At 39.9% G+C, this 12,434-nt stretch overlaps 1 protein-coding gene across 6 annotated transcripts in view; it reads right to left on the minus strand.

The window, feature by feature from the left end:
• Positions 1 to 1,469: 1,469 nt before the first annotated feature.
• Positions 1,470 to 12,434, minus strand: part of BZW2 (basic leucine zipper and W2 domains 2) — a 62,249-nt gene continuing 51,284 nt past the window's right edge. For all 6 annotated transcript variants that reach the window (XM_086397519.1, XM_086397520.1, XM_086397523.1 and 3 more), the window contains 3 exons: positions 11,916 to 12,054; positions 2,692 to 2,814; positions 1,470 to 1,934 (listed from right to left, as the gene is read on the minus strand). In XM_086397519.1, coding sequence (XP_086253645.1) covers positions 1,906 to 1,934; positions 2,692 to 2,814; positions 11,916 to 12,054 — 291 coding nt within the window. In that variant the 3' untranslated portion in view covers positions 1,470 to 1,905. The remainder of the gene's footprint in view (positions 1,935 to 2,691; positions 2,815 to 11,915; positions 12,055 to 12,434) is intronic.

Raw genomic sequence — 12,434 nt, forward strand, 5'->3', positions numbered from 1 at the left:
TTTGGTTTGAGGCTTCTGTAAATTTTTGCTGATAGGTATCCTTCTTCTCCCCCATGACTGTGCATACCTGCTCAGTCACCTCAGTCGTGTCTGACTCTTCGAACCCATGGACTGTAGCCCATCATGTTTCTGTCCACGGGATTTTTCAGGCAAGAATACTGGAGTGGGTTGCCATTTTTCTTCTCCAGGGGATCTTCCTGACCCAGAGATTGAACCATCTCTGGCATCGCCAGCATTGCAGTCAGCTTCTTTACTGCTGAGCCACCCAGGGAGCCCCTCACCCATGATTACTTACCTGAAAATCACTATCTTAAGCTCTGTTTGGAAAAAAATATTATGTGTTAGAAAACATTAAGTAGTTTATATGGTAGAAAACTGACTTCCCAGATGTTTGCTCAGTAGAAGTGCTACTGAAGCTTCTTGAAAAACCTTCTGATTGAACTGTAGAAACATACATTTTATTATAATTTGACAGCAGAAAATAGGGACAAAAGGGCACAGGTGTGGAACTCAGTAATGGGACTTTTAGCTCCATCTTGGTCACTAACTTGGTCACTAAGACCTAGGACAGTAGGTCTCAGTGTGGATACTTTGGAAACAGTGGGGCAAAGTCAAATATCTTCTTCACACATCTTACTCAAGATCCGTAAAATGACAGGGAACATGCTGATTTAAACTTAAATCTAAAATACATAAAAGTTGACATATGAAATTGTTATTACAAATTGAATGTAATTTTCAATATTTTAATCTTTATCTGAATCTGTCAAAACATCAGAGATGAAGATTTAACTTGCAGAGTGTGCCTGCCATGTATACTAATTGGCAATCAGGACTTGTCAAATTAGTTTGCCAAGTTTGCTTTCAATAAAAATTATTCATTTTTTTTCATTTCAAATAAACACATTGAATATGCACTCTATGATGTGAATACCATTTAACTTCATAATTCTCATTTTTAGATAGGCAGAAGGAGGGGCAGATGGAGGCTTGCCATGAACTAATGGACTGGAAGAAATAAGATGCAGACTGAAAGGAAAAACCAGAATGAAAGAGGAGCATTTTCCAGGAGAACAATCTTAGGAAAGAATATATAAGCGCCCCCTGGGGTATGCTAGTCACTTCAAGGGGCTGTAAAGCTCTTTATCCTATGACTTCTAATTATTCTTGGGTAGTTATTCTTGTCCTTTTTATTTCCTGCATAATGAAAATGACATCCTCACACGCAGATAATATTATTATTATCAATTCATGGCATTGGTGCTAGTGTGCCTATACTTTTGGGTGGATTTCTATTACACTACAAAGGTAAGTGAAATATATTCACCAGTGATACAAGGAGTAGAAGTGCTTTGATCGACAAGAACCATTCAGCATTTTGGATGGGAAAGAAAGCCTGACACTGAAATGTCATCTGTACAGAAGTCAGGACAGTAAAGAAATAAAAGCGTTGAAAATATAAGCCCAGATTTTTAAAAAGCCATTTATTTTAAAAAACTGGTTTGTCAAATCACATACACGAGCAGATACACAACTACCAAAGTGGCCCTGTAATAGACACCAGTGGGGCGTTCACCACATAGTACCTGAAAAATACAGCTAAAAAAAGGGGAGTCTGTGGAGTATTTCGCCTCAGATACCTACTGGACTCCCTGTTGAATGGCTTTAAGTTAGCGAATAGTGAGTGAGAGGTAGAGTCCCAAGTATAATCGCTGATGCCTCAGGGCTCCATTTAAAAACAAAACAAAACAAAAAACCATTTCCCCCTCGGCAAAAGGGAAGCCTATCCTATTTTTTTTTTTTTTTCCTTTGTGAAAACGGAAGCCAAGTTTCTCTTCTCAAATGGCTCAGCATTCCCAATAAAAGTGTTGTGTGGTGACCTGGGTATTGTGCTTCTGGAGCCACCTAATTCTCTTCACCTTCAGATTCAGATTCTACAAGAGAAGAGAGAGACAAGTCAGGTCGTTTTCTTCTGAGACTGTTAAACGAGGTCAGGAAATAGTTTCTACTCTTATCTCCCTGTCCCCTAAAAAAAGACATTTTTGCCTGGGTGTCCATTGACTAAGAGACTCATAGACAGGGCAGAAAGCAAACTTTTTGATTTTTAAATGAAATTGACTTTCTAAAAAGGCAACATACTCAGAAATATTACTGGTGACTATAACTACTTGGATCATCAACTTCTCATGCCTAGTTGGATTAAGTCTCATCATTATTGCTCTTCCAACTTGTATTCCCACTTTAAGCACGTAAGCACGTCAACCAGTAAAGGCACTATAAAAAATTTATACAATCCTATAAATGTAATTATGTTTTTCCTTTCACATCTGATTATTTCTTCCTCTTTGTCCTCCACTAGGGATAATTTCATGCATTGGAGAAGGCAACCCACTCCAGTGTTCTTGCCTGGAGAATCCCAGGGACGGGGGAGCCTGGTGCGCTGCTGTCTGTGGGGTTGCACAGAGTCAGATACAACTGATGCGACTTAGCAGCAGCAGGGATAATTTAAGAGATTTTGTTTTGTTTATCATGCAGATATTTTCATTGCCTTGATTCAGAAATGAAGGCTCAGAACTTCAGTTTAACAAAGCCAAAAAAAAAAAAAAAAATCTGTGGAGGGAGGAGCTATTTTGAATTACAGTGAGAAAGGACCCGCTAAATGGCCACCAGGGCTGTTAAATACAATCATACCTTCTTCTGCGTTTTGTAACCACTCCACAAATTTCTTCATCTGGTCAAGGAAAACACTTTTGCCTTTGGCAACATGTGCTTCTTTGTACCACTTCAGTATCGCTTCTTCACTCAGCACATCAGCTGCAATTTCAAATCAAACATTTCAAAGTTATTACATACATATCATGTTTCAAAGCAAGTTCATGTCTTACAGTTTAATAGAAAGCAATCACTTCAAATATTAAAATTCTGTTATAAAAGAAACGCATATTGAAACTTATCAGAAGACAAGAACCAAGCTTGTTTCCACACAGCACAGTGTCCTGAGTATGTTGGCAGTTCGGGTGGTGATGTTGTTTAGTTGCTCAGTGGTGTCGAACTCTTTTGTGACCCCACAGACTGTAGGCTTTTCTGTTCATGGGATTTCCCAGGCAAGAATTCTGTAGTGGGTTGCCATTCCCTTCTCCAGGGGACCTTCCTGACCCAAGGATGGAAGCCTTGTCTCCTGCATTAGCAGGTGGGATCTTTACTTCTGAGCCACTGGGGAAGCCCAGTAGATAGGACCGTCAGTACTTTAGTGATGATGGTGAGGCTGGGACTTGGAAATCTTAGAGTGTTAATTTGCTGGGAGGAAACTGGGTTATTTTGCCAATGAATCAGCAATTCTAGCATTTCAGAATACCCTTTGTCCTGCCAGTTTCAAACACATCTTGATTAAGCAGCAACCTCAAATGACTGGTCTTTTAAGGGGATTTACTTTAGGAGAAAAAAAGGGCAAACGAAAAAATATATATTGTAGATAGAATGCAATAATGATAATATTAATGATTAAATATAAAGATGAGCTTCCTGGGTATACCATGGGACCAATATACACAGAATCCAAAGTTCTACATCATTCTATTGCTGTCCTAAATTTATTTTCCCACAATATCTAAATCACATGAGTTTCCTTATACACTATTCAGAGAGAAAGACGTGTTAGACAGACTTCCTACAGGCTTTTAAGAGAAAGTGTTATCTATTAAATGCTGCTGCTGCTAAGTCGCGTCAGTCGTGTCCGACTCTGTGCGACCCCATAGACGGCAGCCCACCAGGCTCCCCCGTCCCTGGGATTCTCCAGGTAAGAACACTGGAGTGGGTTGCCATTTCCTTCTCCAATGCAGGAAAGTGACAAGTGAAAGTGAAGTTGCTCAGTCGTGTCCGACTCTTTGCGACCCCATGGACTGCAGCCCACCAGGCTCCTCTGTCCATGGGATTTTCCAGGCAAGAGTACTGGAGTGGGGTGCCATTGCCTTCTCCGTATCTATTAAATATCTACTACCTAAAACTCTAAATTCCACAAATATACCTTGATACTCTCAAGTTATCATTAATTCAGAATAGTTAATGTTAAGAATAGAAAGGGGAATGTGGAAACAATAGCCTATACTTTGCCAATGTTGTAATGGGTTGTCTTTTGGGGTTTTGGAGTGTGAAATGAAATAGAAAGCATATACCCAATCCATTGCAAATGCTGATAAATCATTCTAACGATGTTTTTGTAGTTAAAATATACCTTTAACTTATAAAAACAAGAGAAATGATTTGATATTGTTTTCATTCATAATATCACTGATCTTTTCATAACAAAAGTCTTGTTTTTTAAAATTAATAACTGGCTCTCAGATTCAATTGAAGAGATTAAATTGACTAAAAATGCACATGATTGGTTTTAGAAAATATAAAAGTGTGTTTTATTTTTTATTTTGATCATTAAATACACTACGTTTTGCAAAGGAAGATAGAAATCTGGGTTTATTCATTTATAAGGACTAGACTTAGAAATTATAATTAAGAGTCCTAAGGAATTACTCTTAGCTTCTAGTCTTTGAGTTTCTCATGTTTCCAGCTCTGCACTCTCCACTCACAATGATGAAAGAACTTTCCTAGCTCTGGCCATCAAAGCCCAGTTTTCATAGCCATAGGAAGAAGATGGTTCACAACTCGAGGAAGTGATTTGTTACTGGGTAAGAATGCTTTGCAGAAAATTTCCAGGAACACTAATTATCTCAAACATGCATTTTAAAAGTCCTTTTTATAGAATTTGTTTTTATGACATCTTTAACATGCCTGTGATTTATACTACTAACTTCCAAACTGTTTTCATCATGTTCTCCTATCAGCAAGACAATTTTGAGCACATACACTCCTAACATATGTATATTTTTTGGTTTACAAACTATATGCATGTACTAACAACTACTGTTCATGGGGTTCTCAAGGCAAGAATACTGAAGTGGTTTGCCATTCCCTTCTCCAGTGGACCACATTCTGTCAGACCTCTTCACCATGACCCTCCTGTCTTGGGTGGCCCCACATGGCATGGCTTAGTTTCACTGAGTTAGACCTAACAGAAGCAGAAGATATTAAGAACAGGTAGCAAGAATACACAGAAGAACTGTACAAAAATGATCTTCACGACCCAGATAATCACGATGGTATGATCACTCACCTAGAGCCAGACATCCTGGAATGTGACGCCAAGTGAGCCTTAGAAAGCATCACTACGAACAAAGCTAGTGGAGGGGATGGAATTCCAGTTGAGCTATTTTAAATCCTGAAAGATGATGCTGTGAAAGTGCTGCACTCAATATGTCAGCAAATTTGGAAAACTCAGCAGTGGCCACAGGACTGGAAAAGGTCAGTTTTCATTCCAATCCCAAAGAAAGGCAATGCCAAAGATTGCTCAAACTACCGCACAATTGCATTTATCTCACACACTAGTAAGGTCACGCTCAAAATTCTCCAAGCCAGGCTTCAGCAATATGTGAACCATAAACTTCCAGATGTTCAAGCTGGTTTTAGAAAAGGCAGAGGAACCAGAGATCAAATTGCCAACATCCGCTGGATCATGGAAAAAAGAGAGTTCCAGAAAAACATCTATTTCTGCTTTATTGACTGTGTGGATCACAATAAACTGTGGAAAATTCTGAAAGAGATAGGAATACCAGACCACCTGACCTGCCTCTTGAGAAACCTATATGCAAGTCAGGAAGCAACAGTTAGAATTGGACATGGAACAACAGACTGGTTCCAAATAGGAAAAGGAGTACGTCAAGGCTGTATATTGTCACCCTGCTTATTTAACTTATATGCAAAGTACATCATGAGAAATGCTGGGCTGGAAGAAGCACAGCTGGAATCAAGATTGCTGGGAGAAATATCAAATAACCTCAGATATGCAGATGACACCACCCTTATGGCAGAAAGTGAAGAGGAACTAAAAAGCCTCTTGATGAAAGTGAAAGAAGAGACTGAAAAAGTTGGCTTAAAGCTCAACATTCAGAAAATTAAGATCATGGCATCTAGTCCCATCACTTCATGGGAAATAGATGGGGAAACAGTGGAAACAGTGTCAGACTTTATTTTTTGGGGCTCCAAAATCACTGCAGATGGTGATTGCAGCCATGAAATTAAAAGACACTTACTCCTTGGAAGGAAAGTTATGACCAACCTAGATAGCATATTTAAGAGCAGAGATATTACTTTGCCAACAAAGGTCTGTTTAGTCAAGGCTATGGTTTTTCCTGTGGTCATGTATGGATGTGAGAGTTGGACTGTGAAGAAGGCTGAGCACCGAAGAATTGATGCTTTTGAACTGTGGTGTTGGAGAAGACTCTTGAGAGTCCCTTGGACTGCAAGGAGATCCAACCAGTCCATCCTAAAGGAGACCAGTCCTGGGTGTTCATTGGAAAATATCCTGAGGCTGGGAGGGATTGGGGGCAGGAGGAGAAGGGGATGACAGAGGATGAGATGGCTGGATGGCATCACCGACTCGATGGACATGAGTTTGCGTGAACTCCAGGAGTTGGTGATGGACAGGGAGGCCTGGTGTGCTGCACTCCATGGGGTTGCCAAGAGTCAGACACGACTGAGTGACTGAACTGAACTGAACAACTACTACTGTTAACGTTATAAAATAAAATATATAATTAAAGGGAAATTCTATTTTTTCTTCTCACATAATAAATCATGTTATGATACAATGTACAGGTTGCAAAGGCGACAGAGTGTAGCTTAGTGACACTCTGTCTCGTGTCTTCCTTATGAAGCTCACTCCTGCATTTGATTGCCCCACAGAGGCCAAAAGAGACCATGCAAGTACTAGAATCCTTGTTGGTGACTGTGCTTGTGAAAAGGACTGTACATGACAGGTAAAACTTACCAGATATATCATCTACTGAAAAATCAGACCAACTTTGTGCAGAGCTGAGCTCGTGGAAGAATTTAATAATAAACACCTGCGGCAAGACCAAATTTCTAGGGAAATAAATGATAAAGAAGGGACAGAAGCAATGACACAGGGCAACTTTGAGGCAAAGTGTGAATATCAAAAAGAAAGTTAACTTTTGTGTAGGAAAAAATCTAATCACAAATGGAAGGAGCTCCTTGACAAATGTAGGAGAGAGAGAACTTGTGTTTTCCACTAAGGAAAAGTAGGGAGAAGAGTTCATTATAACCGGGAGATGGAGATGACAAAGTGTTGGAATCTCCCCCAACTACCTACTAGGAATACAGACAATCAGTAAAAGTACAGTAAGAAAGGAGACTTTCCACAGTTGCACTAAGGCCCCTCATATTACAGTGTGTTTCTCTCCCTTCTATGTGGCCAACTTCTTCATCACCTCTGGGAAAATACTCTGGTCCCTTGAGAGCCTTCCCTTTTCCTTCACCAAGTTAGCTTCAGCTCTGAGTTAGGGGCCCCTCTGCTGTCATCCTTCCACTTCTCATCATCATTTATTGGTACCAGCCTTATTTTTGCCACTGATATGGTGATTATAGGAGAGGAAAATGGCAACCCACTGCAGTATTCTTGCCTAGAAAATACCACAGGCAGTGGAGCCTGCCAGGCTACAGTCCATGGCGTCGCAAAGAATCAGACATGACTGAGTGAATGAATACACAGACACATTGTGATTATAATTTTGGATTTTCTTCTATACTCTGAAATCCAGGCAGTCAGGGACTATTTTGTTCATCTCATTTCCAGCATTTAACATAAGACTTGACAGCTAGTTTGCACTCAGTTCATGTATAATAAATAACCTGATGAGAAAAACTAAATATGTCTCAATGTGTAGAATTTTAGTTCAAAATTTGGGTTTTCACGAGGGTCAAAGAGACAATATCCTAAGAGTGTTATGACAACTGCACAGTGTTAGGTGATGTCAGTTATTTAAATATTTAAGTTGAAAACGATGTCACTTGAAACATAAAATTCAGTACTTTTTATGAGCAGTGTCATATAGGGACATGAGTCAAATATAATTTACCCTAAGAAAGCTGGGACTATATGTGAGAAGGTCAAAAATCTCTTAGAATAAGAAACTTCTTTTAGAAAAATGTGTGTGAGGAACAGAATTTAATCTAAGATATATCCACAAACAATAAAAGCCATAATAGAGATACTAACAGTACTTGAGGCGGTAGTTTTATATTTTTCCAAACCTACATGCTGAGAATACAGTACCTAGCTTTAGGAAGAAAGAAATTTATTTTAGAAAGTGAATACTGCAATGTTAGAAAAGTAGTGAGGCACTTACTATTTTCCTTACTGCCTTAGAAATATAAAAATCTAGATTCTAGTACAAAATGTAAATCTTCAGTAAGTGACCAATCACCACTTTCTCCTTTCATTGCTGCAAAGCATTACTCAAAGTTTATTCACTTTCATTCCACTATTTTTTTTCTATAAAATATATAAAAATAAAAATTTTAATAATGGCATTCTTTTAAGCAATTAGGTTTCCAGAGGGGACATAGGGAGTCATATCCCACAGTTTCTGTTATCCTCAAGTTCTAGCAATACAGGAAGATGAGTGTATGTAATAGAGATATTCGGAGAAGGCAGTGGCACCCCACTCCAGTACTCTTGCCTGGAAAATCCCATGGACGGAGGAGCCTGGTAGGCTGCAGTCCATGGGGTCACGAAGAGTCGGACACTTACTGAGCGACTTCTAAAATGGGAAAGGAGAAATGATTTCCATTACATTTTTGAAAACTGGCTTTAAAGCAAAACGTAAAGGGCTTCCCATCACTAGATAAAAGAGGCAGACAAAACACTATTTGATATTTATAAAATGTATATGTGTATATGGAATTAATGGTTAAGCATAATCTTAACCATGTTACTATAGTTCATGGGATTTGTCACTTCTGGCATTCAATAAACATCCTTTAGATCAATCAGTGATCTGAGACCAACAGTCACAGCATCACCTGGAAATTTGTTAAAAGGAAAATCTGAGGGCCCAAGGCTGGACCCACTGAATCAGAATCCTTGGGGAATCTGTTTTAACAAGTTCCCCCGGTGATTCACACGCACACAGGCACTGGAAAAGGAGTGTTTTAACAAACACAGTCCTCAAGTCTTCCTAGGCATATGAAACACAGGACAAGAACATCCAAATCCATAGAAAGACAGAGGAAATATTTGTCTACTGGTGCACAAGTGTTTGCTGAATGAAATAAGGCAAAGGTAAAAACTACTATAGAAAGGAAGGTAAACACAGTAACTCTCTTAACAGTCATAAAGAACAACCGTTCCTCAGGGATTCCATGTTCTCAAGAGAAAGAAATGCAATTATTTTATTCAGAAAAACAGCCTATATGTATAATTTTGTGGAAAATTGTGAAGTTACTTAGAAAATGATATTCAGTTTTAACTTTTCAGTAAAATATAGTTTAGGTTTCTATTTGCAAGTTTCCTGACTTCATTTCCAAAAACAGCTGGGCCAGAATAGAACTGATGCTGACACTTATCTTCCCATGTTCCCTTGGGCCTGCTCATGCTCACCAGACTGTACTAACTGAAACAATCTATTTAAAAGCTGACCACCTGGTTAATCTACTGCCTAAGGAACAGCTAATGCCTCTTCTTTGTACTTCTTGGTGCCCCTTCCTTGGCTATAATGCCAGGTCACTGTTCCTTAGCGTTTGGGGCTGAAAAATAGGAAATAACTCAAAGCCGCCAGTTTTGCTAGCTGTTAGTGGTTTGTTATAAAAAGTGTAATGGGGAAAGTTGCTGATATTCATTAACAGTTAAAAAGAGAAATCTGAAGAATAGGACGTTAAAAGTTAATATGCCACCTAAATGCCTTTACTGATTAGTAAGTAGTTTGTCTTGGGCACTGGGCACCACAGGTATGTTTGCCATGGGACCTGCAGGTCTGGTTCTGATGGGTCGCCTAGCATTAAGACATTGCTATCTCATGACCTGGGGTATCATGTAAACCCTAGTTTTAGGACGTTGCTATCTCACAACCATATCCAAGCGAGTCTAAGACAGACCTGGCCCCCCCCCAAAAAAAAAACAAAAACATCTTTTACTGAACTTCAAATGGGACTCTGCAGTCATCACAGTCTCCCACTGACACAAAAAATTGTGCCCGAATACCTTAGTGCTGAGAAAGCAAAAATATCACCCACACACTTGTGGGCAAGATGAAAGCATTTGAAGAATCTGCAGAGCCAATTAAAACTGTGAAATGCTATCACGCATTTTTTCCCAAATAGCTAGCAACCGATGATGTAAAATTTTTACATTCCAAACTGTCATTCAAAACAGACAAATTTAAGAACGCATCAAAAAGAAAAGAAACATTTGACTGGTACTCATTTATGTGTTTGCTGTATGCGTGTCTGTTAGTCGCTCGGTTGTGTCTGACTCTTTGTGATGTCATGGACTGTAGCCTGCCAGGCTCCTCTATCCCTGGAATTTTCCAGGCAAGAAAACTGGAGTGGGTTGCCATTCCCTTCTCCATGGGATCTACCAGACCCAGGGATTGAACTCGGGTTTCCTGCACTGCAGGCGGATTCTTTACCGTCTGAGCCACCAGGGAAGTCCATTAGTTTATACTTTAGTTTTCTTCTGTGTTATGCCATTTAAGATAGCAGTAATTCTAATAAACATTTCATCATGTTCAAAATGTATCATTGTTTAAATACTCCCGCTCCCCCCCCTCATAAAACTACACAAAGCTATACCAAAGAATAGTCTAGGATCATTTTTTAAAAATATACTATAGGTATAGACATTGAGATCAGTTAAAACCCTAGAGCATTCATTTTTTAATAAACTGGCAGTAACAGTTGTCATGGCAACCTAATCCTTATAAACACAATGAACAGACAGTAAATGTGAAAATCTAAAAATAGTCATTTCCTGGGCAAACAGGAGACTGGTTGAGCCAAATCACTAAAACACTAAGTTTAAAGCTAATTTAGAACCAGCTTGATGGTATCTGAAAGGTTTGAACATGCTTCTGGTGATCACTGTTGTTAGAACTAATCCTTACAATTCGAACACAGACCTTCTTTTTAGTAATTACAGTCTTTTTCACCACCCTCCCTTCCCACTTCCCAAAATTGTAAGTTCATCACCAGTCTTCTAGCCATTTCCATCAATGAGAAGTGCACAGGGGCCTAATCAGACCGGGACCTGGGGCCACAGACGTCTATGGGGTTCATATTAATACCTTCTCTCTCTACATAATGTGGCTGCCTCACTAAAATTCAGAGATGAGCAGAAACCCATGTCCCCCTCTGCATCTCCCCTTCAGATCAGATCAGTTGCTCAGTCGTGTCTGACTCTTTGCGACCCCGTGAATCGCAGCACGCCAGGCCTCCCTGTCCAACACCAACTCCCGGAGTTCACCCAGACTCACGTCCATCAAGTCAGTGATGCCATCCAGCCATCTCATCCTCTGTCATCCCCTTCTCTCCTGCCGTCAATCCCTCCCAGCATCAGAGTCTTTTCCAATGAGTCAACTCTTCGCATGAGGTGGCCAAAGTACTGAAGTTTCAGCTTTAGCATCATTCCTTCCAAAGAAATCCCAGGGCTGATCTCCTTCAGAATGGACTGGTTGGATCTCCTTGCAGTCAATTCTTCGGCGCTCAGCCTTCTTCACAGTCCAACTCTCACATCCATACCACAGGAAAAACCATAGCCTTGACTAGACGAACCTTTGTTGGCAAAGTAATGTCTCTGCTTTTGAATATGCTATCTAGGTTGGTCATAACTTTCCTTCCAAGGAGTAAGTGTCTTTTAATTTCATGGCTGCAGTCACCATCGGCAGTGATTTTGGAGCCCAGAAAAATAAAGTCACCCACTGTTTCCCCATCTATTTCCCCTTGCTGTGGCCCAAAAAGAGCTTCAACAAAACACGGAAGCATAGTGGCAGAACAACATAGATACATACCTTTGTAAAAGAGAACCACAATCTTCTGAAAGGCTTTCATGAAATGGATGTTGTCATAGCAGTATTCCTGAACCTTCTGCAGAAGGATCAGCTCTGACTGGCCTTGGGAGCTGAACACAGCCAGGAGTGGAGCGTATTGCTGGAAGAGGAGTGGGGAGGAAGACCGTTCACTTTTGTTGGGAGGTATAGGGCTGATGCCACTTGAACCACAGCGGTCACCTGGAGATTTGCTTAGAAAACTTCTGCTTTGAGGATTATCTTATTATAATATTGTGTCCAACCAGAATGAAGTTTTTATCCCTGCACCATATCAGATTTCTCTCATTGTACCCGCCTGGAGATTTGCTTAGAAAACGTCCACTTTGAGGGTTATTTTATTATAATTTTGTGTCCAACCAAAATGAATTTTTTATCCCTGCATCATATCAGATTTCTCTCATTGTACCTACTAAAAGAGACCAAATAGGAACTCCTGACTCTGTCAGAGACAACTGCTATGCTACTGTGTTCGTCTAATGG

This window comes from Bos grunniens, chromosome 4 (genome assembly GCF_055505025.1).
Source record: "Bos grunniens cultivar Pamir isolate PY7600 chromosome 4, Bosgru_T2T1.0, whole genome shotgun sequence".
In the NCBI taxonomy this organism is placed as follows: Eukaryota; Metazoa; Chordata; class Mammalia; order Artiodactyla; family Bovidae; genus Bos; species Bos grunniens.